General features: G+C 40.7%; 2 protein-coding genes across 2 annotated transcripts; both read right to left on the bottom strand.

Moving 5' to 3' along the window:
* Positions 1-254: 254 nt before the first annotated feature.
* LOC104109496 (uncharacterized) lies at positions 255-1,184 on the bottom strand. Its single transcript, XM_009618817.4, has 2 exons — positions 763-1,184; positions 255-679 (listed from the first exon to the last, which is right to left on the bottom strand). The coding sequence occupies exons 1-2, from the start codon at positions 947-949 to the stop codon at positions 480-482; spliced, it is 387 nt and encodes a 128-aa protein (XP_009617112.1). The 5' UTR covers positions 950-1,184; the 3' UTR covers positions 255-479.
* A 1,044-nt stretch (positions 1,185-2,228) lies between these two features.
* Positions 2,229-4,996, bottom strand: LOC138894788 (uncharacterized). Its single transcript, XM_070179518.1, has 2 exons — positions 4,931-4,996; positions 2,229-2,873 (listed from the first exon to the last, which is right to left on the bottom strand). The coding sequence occupies exons 1-2, from the start codon at positions 4,994-4,996 to the stop codon at positions 2,229-2,231; spliced, it is 711 nt and encodes a 236-aa protein (XP_070035619.1).
* Between the last annotated feature and the right edge of the window lie 7,530 nt (positions 4,997-12,526).

The following is a 12,526-nucleotide window of genomic DNA, read 5'->3' as shown; positions in this document are numbered from 1 at the left end:
CTTTCATCCTACAACTATAGATCATTCTGTCAACAAATCCAACTCTAGAAGAGTAGAAGTTGGACAATTAGATAAATTACAAGTGGTAGGTGATTCGACCTAACTCCAAAGGAGAACCCAAAATTGATGGTCTCCGACTACGTACTAACTAAGTAGTGTTAATCTCATCAGCAGAAAACAATCAAGTTAAGACTCTAGCGGAGCCAACATTTTCACAAAGTGGGCCAAAACATAGAGAAGTAAACTCACGAAAGTCAAGAATTGTAAATTTGTAATATATATACATAAAAAAATAATTTTACTTAATTACAATATAATTTTCCGAGTAACGAATGTATGATTAACAACCCTTGAGTACATATATGTGGCTCCGCCACTTAGATATTCTAAAATATGTTCATACATCAAGATTTACGATTAAATCAGGAGAGCCTGGGATTTCTTCTCTCAATTTGTCTCTGTTTTCCTTTTTTTAGTGATCAATAAGAGAACTCCATGCGATGCACCCGATCCTTGAGAATTCCAGTGTACAAAGCTCTACGATTCTCTGGCATACCACACGAATTACTTTGAGTTTTGCTATAATATTTCTTAAATACCCTTCTATACTCCTCGCCATTTCCATTTGAATCTTTCACATTAGCTGCAAAATGAACTCTCTTCTTTTTCTTCTTTTCACCTGTAATATATATGAGAAGTGTCACATGCAAACAGTGATAAAACAATCACCTAGTGTTCCAAGAAGCTGGGAGAAAATAGTACCTGAAGATAAACAAGACTTGAGTATATGTTTTCCATGTGGGGAATATTCTTGTTTGTTGTTTGTAAGTTCAAACTGAATAGTTGACAAATACTTTTCCCGAAGTAGATCAAAAAGAATAACAGTGCCAGCAGAGACAACCATTGCTGTTGCCAAGACCAAACCATTTGAGCCCATCAAGCTTGACATAATGGTAGAATTTAAGAAAGACGAGAATGAATGCTCAGCAGTGTAATTGACTTAAAAAGAGTTCAGCTGCACAAGATCTCTTATAATCGTTCAGTAATATGGAGATTGACGATTTTCGTATTAGCCGGCTCCAGCTAATTTGAAGTTGATGCACTACTACTTGTTGCCGTGAGTCGTTAAATGACAGAGTAGGTGGGAAGTCTGTATATGATCGTTACTCCTATATACACAATAAATAGTAGGATTGTTACTTGCAATGTGATGGAGTAGCCGCGTAGAACATACTTATACAATTATGTCACTTATTAAGGTCATTATTACTAATAAATTTCTTTGATAATCTTTGATTTATTAGTATAAATAGTAGCAACTAAACTGTTACGATAAGTTAAATTATATACTACTCCCTTCGGTCCATAATAAGTGACTTTTTAGTTTTTGGCGCACCTCTTAAGAAAATACGAACTCCTTGAAGAAAAAAAGATGTATTCAGTAAATTATCCTTAATTAATTGTTATTTTGACACATTGAGATATGTAAATAAGAGCAAATTTTGGATTAAAAAAATTAATTCCTTCTTGATTATGTAAAAGAACATTTATTTTGGACCAAAATAAAAAGGCCAAAATATCACTTATTATGAACAAAAGAAAATAGTATAAAAGCACTTTATATGGATTAGATAATTTATCTTGATTTATAAATTTTGGGATTAAAAATTTATCTCGTGTTTGATCGGATATATTAGCTAAAGCCCGTATTATTTATATACAAAAGTCTTGGTAGAAGATGGAATAAGTTACTCATGTTATAGTCCTGATTTTATTTCCAAAATTATATAATTTGGGATATTTTGAACCAAACGACCCGTAGGCCTAGTGTAAAAAAGGAAAGTGGTGGAATGAATTTATTCATATTATGGTTTGGGTTTTGTTATTTGCTTTCAAAAGTGCACCTCACGACAGGGGAAAGAGAGAAGAAATTATAAGGTGGAGAAGGATGGTCAAACTTTGAGTTCTGTAAAGTTGGCATTCAGTTAAGGTTGTCTACACAGTCCCCACAAGGCCAGCCTCTGTGTCTTTAATTAATGTGCATGTGTGTTTAATGAATAAAGCCGTGGCGATGTGCGCAATAGCTCAGGGAAAAAGATGATCAGTGTTTGAGACGTGGAAGTTCTTTCCTCTGTTTACAAACAAACTAGTATTACTTCGTAGCATGTGCAAGCAAGTCAAGTCACAAGAAAATCCTGTATTTGTCACGAGAAGGACTCTACATTGTGTCATGAAAAGCTTCCTCTTTTTTTGGGGGGGGGAGGGGGTACATTAACCACAAATTTCTCGAAAGCTTCCAAGTTTCTCCTCATGCTATACGTCTTTTTAACAATGAGGGAAGCCGTTCGGCGCTTAAGTTCTTCTTTGAGTTGAGTAACCTTGGCGGAAAAGTTTTCCCGGGTGGATCTAGCAGATTTGAGGCTGACCTCGAGCTCGCGGACAGTTGAACGAAAGAGCCTATTATGCTCAATAGGTTTTCTGTACTTCTCTTCTAGCTGGGCATGTTTCACCTTCACGGCAGCAAGCTCTTCACTTTTGGAGTTCAAGGCTGCCTCCAAGTTAATCACTCTTTCAGCGGAGGCAGCATCACGGTCGACTGCAGCAAGAACCGCGTTCTGGACTTCTGCCCATTTGGCCTTGGCCTCATCAAATCTAACCGTCAGCGGCCCAATTTCTTGGCTAAGGGTTACAACTTTTTGCACATTTTGCTGCAAGCGAGCCTCCAAAAAAATGGCATCAGCAGCTCTGGTTTCCAGTTCCGAGAGGCGGAGAACAGTCCGGTCCCGTTCCGCCAAAAGCTGATCCCTTTCAGAAGTAAGTTCTTCCTTCTCACGAATCAACCTTTGAAGGCCCTCAGAAGCAAGAAAGTTAGCCTACAAAATAAGAAGAGGTAAAATTTAGAATACATTGGTTCAAAATAGAAGAAATAACAGGGGAAGGAAGGAACGTACCGCTGCGGCATTATGCATAGCATTGTTCAACAAACACTCTCCCGAGAGTGTCTGAATCTTTTCCAAGTCTTTTTTTGAAGCCAAAGGCTTCAGGTAATTAGCAAGCTCCACCGGCCGCGATAGCAGGTTGCACCCGGTAGAGACCAAAAGAGTAATGTTCCTCCTACTTTATGGATCTTCAGAAGGAGCAGCATAATTCTGCCCCAAGTTTCCATGAACCGGGGACTGTGGAAGAGGAACACATTCTTCATGGTCAGGTGCGGCCGATGGAGATGGTGTAGCAACCGCTGGTGGAAGAGTAGACGATGATGGAAATGATATAGCAGTTGTTGGTGTTGGTGAAGGTGGAGATGAAGCTGATGGAGTTAAAGAGTGAGAAACAACAACATTGATAAGTAGGGATTTTGACTATTTATTAGCGCTTTTTAGCTTTTGTTTTAGTCCAAAAGCGTTTAATTGTATTCCCGAAAACTAACGAAATGTGCTTAATTGCATGAATATTGGAAGATGAACTCTCGAGATGAAATCCAACTCAAAAAGGAGTAATTTGAACTCAAGGACATAAAAGTCACAGAAGCTCAAAAATGCGGACCGCAGAATATCATCTGCGGCCGCAGACGATGAAGGAAAAGCCAGCAGAGTTTGGTGCAAAGTGCGGTCCGCACATGAATTGTGCGGCCGCAAAAGCTGGGCCAGGAGCAAAGTTTAGAGAATATGCACTCCAACTCTATCAAAAGTGCGGACCGCACAGGAATTGTGCGGCCGCAGGAGTAAAAGCACGGACCGCAGAAGATCGAGTGCGAACCGCAGAAAGAGTGCATTGTGGTCACAAATCATAATTATGCGGCTGCAAACTTCCCATCCAGACAAGTTGAAGAAAAGTGCAGACCGCACATGGAATTGTGCGGTCTCAAAACTTCCCAAAGTGCATTTTTGTCTAAAATTTTCAGCCCTGAATAAATAGACGAGTTTCACAATTTTAGGTTAACTTTTGACATCATCATCATCTGCATTAGCCGTTTCTCTTTACTTCTTTTAGTAGTTTTTCATATTTTGGGATATTTTAACATAGATTTTATCATTTTAATTTTGCAATATGAGTTTAATTAGAATTTCTTCTTCTCTTTCTTCAATCTCAAGCATGAGTAGCTAGATTTTCACTAGGGTTGTGACCCAACCCTAGTGTGTAAACCTTATGGGTGTTTAATTTGATGCTTGTTTATGGTTGGGTGTTTATTATTTAGCCTTGTTCTTGCTTTAATTTGTGAAATTAATGGTTGCAAACATTAGTTCAAGCTTATTTGACTTGGTCTCTACTTGAGAAATAGAGACTTAGTCTAGGAAAATTTGACTAACAAGAAATTGGGTTAATCGAGAGATTGATAATCCCATTTAAAGGGTTCAACCTAGAGATAGTAATAACCCAACTTGAGCTTTTATCAACCGTTTTGTGCAATACCAATTTGGACTTGAGAAAACCAAACTGGGCAAAATCACTCTGATTGAGACGTATTGAGTGGGTAATTGAGTATTGATAGCTATAATACACCCCGATCAATAAAACAAACATTAAGATTTATATCCCATTAGGCAAACACCTAGGCGATGGTCATAGCCCTAGGATTTTTACAAAATTTGAAAAACAACAAAAACAATTCTCTTAGATTTATTTCTCAACTTTTTAATCTTAGATTTAAATTAGACATAGAAATAACCCAAGTTTGTGGAAGTGTAAATTGAGATAGTCAAACTCACATACTACAATATATACTCCTAACTCCCATATATAGTTCCTTGTGAAATCGATCCCGACCCTTGTTAGGTATTATTATTGCAATTGACTGTTGCATAACCTTGAATTGAGGTGTGAAATTGGACGACTTCAATTTTTGGCCTCGTTTTCGGGGAGCTAAAAACGGTGTTAACTATATATTTAGGTATGTTTTTGAAATATCTTCTTTTCTATCCTTGTTACTAACGTGTTGAGAAATTGTAGGTGCAATCATGGCAAACAATGATCTCGGAAACATAGCTTTGGGGGACATGGACGTTGAGGATGGTCAAATGGATGAGGTCCCTCTTAAACCTCAAGTAAATAGACGAGGCCGAGCGCCTCAAGACAATGTACCCGCTCCACCCCCACCTCCACCATGAGCGGCTCCACACCGGGTATTGCCGAATTAAGGGTATGCAAGTACTATAGTCCCTCACCATATTAGGGCGGGAAACTTTCAAATAACCAACGTGATGCTCACTTTGCTCGAGCAAAGAGGGTTCTTCACCGGTGCACCGAGTGAAAATGCATACAAACACTTGAAGGGGTTTGTAGATACGTGTTAGGGGAGTAAACAAACAAATATCTTCGAGGATGCTTTGAGGCTAAGGCTTTTCCCCTTCTCTATACGGGGGAAAGCTTTAGATTGGTTGGAACGTTTTCCAAATTATTCCATTCATACTTGGGATGAATTAGCAGAGAAATTTATTTCTATGTACTTCTTTCCCAGGCACATGGCTATTCTTCGGGATAAAATTCTAGCATTCAAGCAAGAGCCCAATAAACCACTGCACGAGATATGGGAAAGGTATAGAACACTGGTGAAAGAATGCCCCAACAATGATATGAAGGAGAACATGATTCAACAAACTTTCTATCGGGGGATCAATACAACCAACCAATGTGTAATGAATCAACTTGCCGGTGGGAGCTTCATGACTACGCCTTATGCGGAGGCGTGTGATATCTTGAATGAGATGGCGGATACTTCATCGGCGTGGCAATCTCGGGCTAATGTTCCACAATATGACCCCAATGTGATCCACCTTCACAAAGAGTTACATGATCATGGACAAGACATAGCCTACTTGACTACCACCATGAACCAATTGGCAAAAGCTCAACTTCAACAAGTGCGAAACCCGAGGCAAGTCAATGCAATTGAGGGAGTTGGTATGATGATCAACAAGCGAAGAACAAGAAGTCCACAAGTACAACAAAGAGTGGACAATTTTGTGCAAGATGATAGTGGATTTGATCAAGATGAATCTTATAATGACCAAGAACAGGAGGTTCAATATGTGAACAAATTTCAAGGGCAAAGAAATAACTACCAAGGCCATAGCCAACAATAATGGAGACCTCAAAATAATCAAGGCAATTGGAATTCTCACAACCAATGTAATTGGACTGGTGGAAATAATAAAAGCAATTGGAATAACAACAACAACCAAGGAAATTGGAGTGAAAGAAATAATCAAGGGAATTGGCATAACAACAATAACCAAGGCAATGGGGGAGGCAATAATCAAGGCGATTGGAATAACAATCAAGGAAATCGGGGGTCGGGTTTTCAAAGTCCCCCGATGTATCAACAACTAAGCAACCCACATCTTTATCCTTCCCATGGTCCTAGTTCTTCCAACAATAAAATGGGCCGTATTGAGAACATGTTCAAGCAAATGATGGATAAGAATGCCAATTCTGATGCCCAACTTGCTTCACACAACACATCGATCTGCAACTTAGAAGTACAAATGAAGCAAATCTCTCAAACTTTAAATTCTCGTCCTAAAGGGGCACTACCAAGTGACACGGTGGTGAACCCAAAGGGTGGGAACAATACGGGGCATGCCATGGCTATTACTACAAGAAGTGAAAGAGGTGGGAATACACCCACCTCAAGTTAAAGGAAACTTGTGGATGATGAGCAAGTGATAGAAGAAGAGGAGATCCCGAACAATGTGGTGCAAACAAATAATGAAGTGTGGATTGCTATTGATGACACTGTGGAAGAGACTCAAGAGGAAGTGAACATGTCTATGGATCATGTTATTGATATACCGAAACTGGTAGTGCAAATGGCTAAGGCACCATTGCCTAAGCCACCTCCTCCATATCCTCAAAGGCACGCCAAGAAAAATGGCGAGAATCAATTCAAAAACTTCATTGACATGATGAACAGTCTCTCGATAAATGTGCCATTAGTTGAAGCCTTGGAGCAAATGCCCGGTTATGAAAAGTTTATGAAGGACTTGGTGACAAAGAAGCGGTCAATGAATTTTGAAACTATCAAGGTCACTCATCAAGTGAGGGCGATTGTGTATTCGATGGCTCCTAAATTGGAAGATCCCGGTGTTTTCATAATCCCTTGTACCATTGGAAGTGCTGAGTTTGCTAAAGCTCTTTGTGGTCTTGGGGCAAGTATCAATTTGATGCCCTATTCGGTTTTCAAGACCTTGGGAATTGGGTAACCAAGACCCACATCTATGAGATTATAAATGGCCAATCGTACAATGAAAAGACTGTTGGGAGTGATTGAAGATGTATTGGTTCGTGTTGATAAGTTCATTCTTCTGGCAGATTTTGTTATTCTTGATTGTGAAGTAGACTATGAGGTGCCGATTATTCTTGAAAGACCTTTCCTTGCCACGGGAAAGGCTCTTGCTGATGTGGAAGCCGGAGAACTCACTTTCTGGGTAGGTGATGAAAAGATGTTGTTACATGTGTGCAAATCTATGCGGCAACCAAATTGCAATGAAGTGTGTTCTTTCGTGGACTTGGTGACCGATGTGATTATTGATGATACAAGTGCCACAATTAATGTGGGCGATATGTTGGAGGCCGTCTTGCTCAACTTTGATGATGACGAGATGGATGGCTTCATGGAATGGGTGAATTTTTTGCAAGGAATGGGGTCGTACTACTATGCACCCCAGAAACTTTTCTTGGATCTTGAGAATAGGAAAACTCCTCCTACAAAGCCTTCAATTGAAGAGCCTTCTACCTTGGAGTTGAAGCCATTGCCTCCACATCTTAGGTATGAATTTCTTGGCCCTTGTTCTACTTTACCGGTTATTCTTTCCTACTGTTTGATTAACGTGCAGGTTGACTCCACATTGGCGGTGCTCCACAAGAGGAAGAAGGAGATTGGATGGACTTTGGCGGATATTCGGGGAATAAGCCCGTATTTTACATGCACAAGATTAACTTGGAGGAAGATGCCAAGCCATCTATTGAACATCAAACAAGACTCAACAAAGATATGCAAGACGTGGTCAAATAGGAGATTATCAAATGGTTGGATGTCGGGGTTGTCTACCCCATTTCCAATAGTTCGTGGAATTTTCCGGTGCAATGTGTCCCAAAGAAGGGGGCATGACAGTGGTCACCAATGACAAGAACGAGTTGATTCCCACAAGAACAGTGACCAGGTGTAGAGTGTGTATTGACTATCGTAAGTTTAACAAAGTCACGAGAAAGGATCATTTTTCCACTTCCCTTCCTTGATAAAATTCTTGATAGGTTGGCAGGCCGTGCTTTCTATTGCTTTCTAGATGGATATTCGGGATATAACCAAATCCTTATTGCTCCAGAAGATCAAAAGAAAACAACTTTCATATGTCCCTATGGTACTTTCACTTTCAAGCGGATGCCATTTAACTTATGTAATGCACCGACGACTTTTCAAAGGTGTATGATGGCGATCTTTATGGATATGGTCGAGGACTACCTTGAAGTCTTCATAGATGTTTTCTCGGTGGTTGGGGATTCCTTTGATGATTGCTTGGCAAATTTGGATAAATTATTAGCAAGGTGTGAAGAAACGAACTTGGTGTTGAATTGGGAGAAATGCCATTTCATGATCGAGGAAGACATTGTACTTGGCCACAAGATTTCAAAGAATGGCATAGAGGTCGACAATGCGAAGATTGAGGTGATGTCTAAACTTCCATCTCCAACTTCGGTGAAAGGCATGCGAAGTTTCTTGGGTCACGCGGGGTTCTACCGGCGCTTCATAAAGGATTTTTCTAAAGTGGTGAACCCATTGTGCAAGCTCTTAGAGAAAGATGGTAAGTTTTACTTCAATGATTTTTGCATGAGAGCTTTTGAATTGTTAAAGTTCAAGTTGACAACCACTCCCATTATCATCGCTCCTAATTGGAGTATTTTTTTTGAGCTCATGTGCGATGCTAGTGATGTAGCGGTTGGAATAGTTTTGGGGAAACACATCAACAAGGTTTTTCATCTGGTCTACTATGCTAGTAAGACCATGAATGATGCACAAGTCAATTACCCCGTTATAGAAAAAGATATCATTGCCATTGTATTTGCAATTGAGAAGTTCTGCCCATACTTGATGAGTGCAAAGGTTATTGTTCATACGGATCATGCGGCACTTTGCTATCTTATGAGCAAGAAAGATTCAAAAGCTCGGTTGATGAGATAGGTGCTATTGTTTCAAGAGTTTGATATTGACATCCAAGATCGAAAAGGGAGTTAAAATCAAGTGGTGGACCACTTGTCTCGTTTGGAGGAGGAAGGGAGGCCATATGATGGCCTTGAAATCAATGACTCCTTCCTCGATGAGCAACTCTTGGCTATTTCAATGAAGGAAGTGTCATTGTTCACGGATCTAGCAAACTTCCTTATGTGTGGAATCATCCCAGATGAGTTTTCTTTAAATCAAAGAAAGAAGCTCAAACGGGATTGTCAAGATTATTATTGGGACAAGCCATACCTTTTCCGGATTTTCACGGATGGGGTAATTAGAAGATGTGTACCGGACGAAGAGCAAAATGTTATTCTTGAGCCTTGCCATTATTCGCCTTATGGTGGTCACCATGGCGGAGCAAGAACGGTGACCAAAGTGCTAAGTTGCAATTTCTATTGGCCCACTCTCTACAAAGATGCAAGTGATATGGTGAAAACATATGATGAATGCCAACGGGCTGGTGGAATCTCGAAGAAGAATGAAATACCTCTCAATACCATTTTGGAAATTGATATCTTTGATGTGTGGGGTATTGACTTCATGGGTGCTTTTGTGAGTTCTTGTGGAAACACCTACATCTTGGTCACGGTTGATTATGTGTCTAAATATGTTGAGGCCATTGCTCTACCGAACAATGAAGCGAGAAGTGTGGTGACGTTCTTGAAGAAGAATATTTTCACAAGATTTTGTACTCCGCGGGCTATTATAAGCGATGGGGGGTCGCATTTTTGCAACAAGGCTTTTGACACTTTTCTTGGCAAGTATCGCGTCACTCATAAATTTACGACTCCCTATCATCCACAAGCTAGCGGTCACGTGGAAGACTCTAACCGGGAGATAAAGAGTATTTTGTCCAAAATAATGAATGCTAACCAGACGGATTGGTCAAAGAAGCTTGATGATGCAGTACAGGCTTATTAGACTGCTTTAAAACTCCTATCGGGATGTCTCCATACCGGTTGGTGTTTGGCAAAGCTTGTCATCTTCTGGTAGAACTTGAGCACAAAGCCATGTGGGCTTTAAAGAAGTTGAATCTTGATTGGGATGCAGCCGCTAACTTGTGGGTTGCACATTTGAATGAATTGGATGAGTTTCGGTACCATGCATATGCAAGTTCGTCCTTGTACAAAGAGAAGATGAAGTACATTCATGACAAATATATTCAAAACAAGGAGTTCAAGGTGAGCGATCTTGTTTTGTTGTTCAACTCACGATTGAAGATGTTTCTCGATAAGCTAAAATCTAAGTGGAGTGGTCCCTTTGAAATTGTGGGTGTGACACCTTTTGATGCATTGGACTTGAAGAACAAAAATGATGAGGTATTCCGAGTCAATGATCACTGGGTGAAGCATTATTTGGGAAACGTTGATGATGGCCACGTGGTGGTAGTTATTCATTTGAAATGATGGTAATTTGCGTCATGTCGCGACGTTAAATCATGCGCTTCTTGGGAGGCAACCCATGTTTCCTTTTCTTTTCTTCTTTTGTAGATAGGTGCTATTTTTGTGCTAACTGGATTTGAAGTGTATTGCAGGGATGAGTGTACTGTACATGAATTGTGCTAAAAAAATTGGCTAAGTATGGAAAGAAGTGTGGACCGCATGTATATTGTGTAGGTCACACAATTGTGATTGCTACAACAAAAGGGAACTGCAGCCGCACAATTGCAGTGCAGACCGCACAAATTGGAAAGGGAAAATGCAAACTCTCTAAAGTTTGGTTTATGAGAGAAATGGCCAAAGTGCGGTCGCACACCAAAATCTGCGGTCCGCAACAAAAATCTGCGTTCGCACCACAAATTTTGCGGACCGTAGATCAGCAAGGGATTTTGAGCTCCAGCTAACAGAGTGCGGACCGCAGAAGGAATTTTGCGGCCGGGCTCATCCCTTTGTCCCTCGAGTTAGCCCGTCCAGTATAATTAGTAACCTTAGGGCTACTGTACATTTTTTTTACCTCTCTGAGCACTCAAAGATCTAAAACATTGAAAGCATCTGCTAAATCATCTGCCATATACAATCAACATTTGTGATCACTCATTTGCACTACTTCATATCTGGTATGCTTCAACTGCTGGTAGAATTTTTTAATTTTTAGTTTAATTTATAATTTGTTAGGTAGTTTTAGGCCATTTGTCAGTAACTTTCAATTTTACAACCATGTGGGGATTAAACTGTAGTGGGTCAACTGATAATTGCTCTATGGGGAGTGGGTGAGTTGATTTTCATGCTTAAGTGATAATATCATGTCAGATTTGTGAAAACCATTGTTAACCCTAGAAAGTATGCTCGTAAATATTTTGAAATCTACGGCCGCATAAGAAATTGCGCGGTCCGCAGAAGTTGAGCTTAGGGCACATTGATCAAGCATGATTCTTTGGCCGCCCTTGCAATTGTACGGACCGCAGAAATCCTATCGCGGCCGCAGAAAATTGAGTGCGGCTGCAAAACAGCCCAATCTCTGTCTTCAGAGAGTTGGAATTTTGGTGAATCGGATGTGTGGCCGCGATAGAAAATGTGCGGACCGCAGATCCAGTGTTGCGGCCGCAATATCAAATTGTACGGTCCGCAAAGCCCAGACTGCGGCTGCATTTATAATTGTGCGGACCACACTTCCCTACCCTGCAAACATGTTTTACACTGTGATTTTCACTGTCTCTCTGGTGTGTTCTTATATCTTTATGCATGAATTACAAATGATACTTCTTTTTGCTTGTTACCGAAAATGGTTAGATCTCGAGGCCGAGGAAATACTTCAAAGGGGAGGAGTGAACTTTCCAGAGGCCGAGGCAAAAGTACTTTACCCCTCGCCCTCCAAAAGATAATCGCAAAGAAGGCTACAGTCGGCCGACGAAGAATTGTGGAGCCCTCCGAATCCAGTTTTTATGCCCCATCTAGTGAAACATAGGAGGTCAACTTAGTTCAAGAGCAGCCGACCGTCCAATCAAAGCCACCGGGGAGGTATCAATTCCGGAACGAGCCTTCCTCCTCACATAGCACCTCCAAGGGTTCGGAGAATACCAGTCAGGCTTCATAGCCCTCCTCTACACCCGTCCCTGAGGCACCTACAATTGATGATATTCCGGATAACGGTCGATGGGGAGATACCACAATTGCCGACCTTGAAATGTCGAAGAAGAAAGAGGTTTGGGAGGCCCGGTTCGTTAGTCTAGCTGCTTTCACGAGCTTCTGTGGGTGGTGGCCGGTGAGATCGCTCACTCTTGAGCGATAGTTCAAACTAAAAGACCTTGACAAGTATAATCCAGCAGTATTAAGACAGTTCCGAGAGCGGAAGGGGTGGATGTGGTTC

The sequence above is a fragment of the Nicotiana tomentosiformis genome, chromosome 6 (genome assembly GCF_000390325.3).
Source record: "Nicotiana tomentosiformis chromosome 6, ASM39032v3, whole genome shotgun sequence".
In the NCBI taxonomy this organism is placed as follows: domain Eukaryota; kingdom Viridiplantae; phylum Streptophyta; class Magnoliopsida; order Solanales; family Solanaceae; genus Nicotiana; species Nicotiana tomentosiformis.
This window is presented reverse-complemented; position numbering and strand designations above follow the sequence as displayed.

Bases quoted from the DNA above. Each gene is read 5' to 3' on its own strand.
- LOC104109496 (XM_009618817.4), bottom strand. From the start codon at position 949: ATGTCAAGCTTGATGGGCTCAAATGGTTTGGTCTTGGCAACAGCAATG. The intron at 680-762 runs GTACTATTTTCT...TATATATTACAG, and splicing joins CAAGTCTTGTTTATCTTCAG to GTGAAAAGAAGAAAAAGAAG.
- LOC138894788 (XM_070179518.1), bottom strand. From the start codon at position 4,996: ATGTCCCCCAAAGCTATGTTTCCGAGATCATTGTTTGCCATGATTGCA. The intron at 2,874-4,930 runs GTTAGTAACAAG...CTTATTTTGTAG, and splicing joins CACCTACAATTTCTCAACAC to GCTAACTTTCTTGCTTCTGA.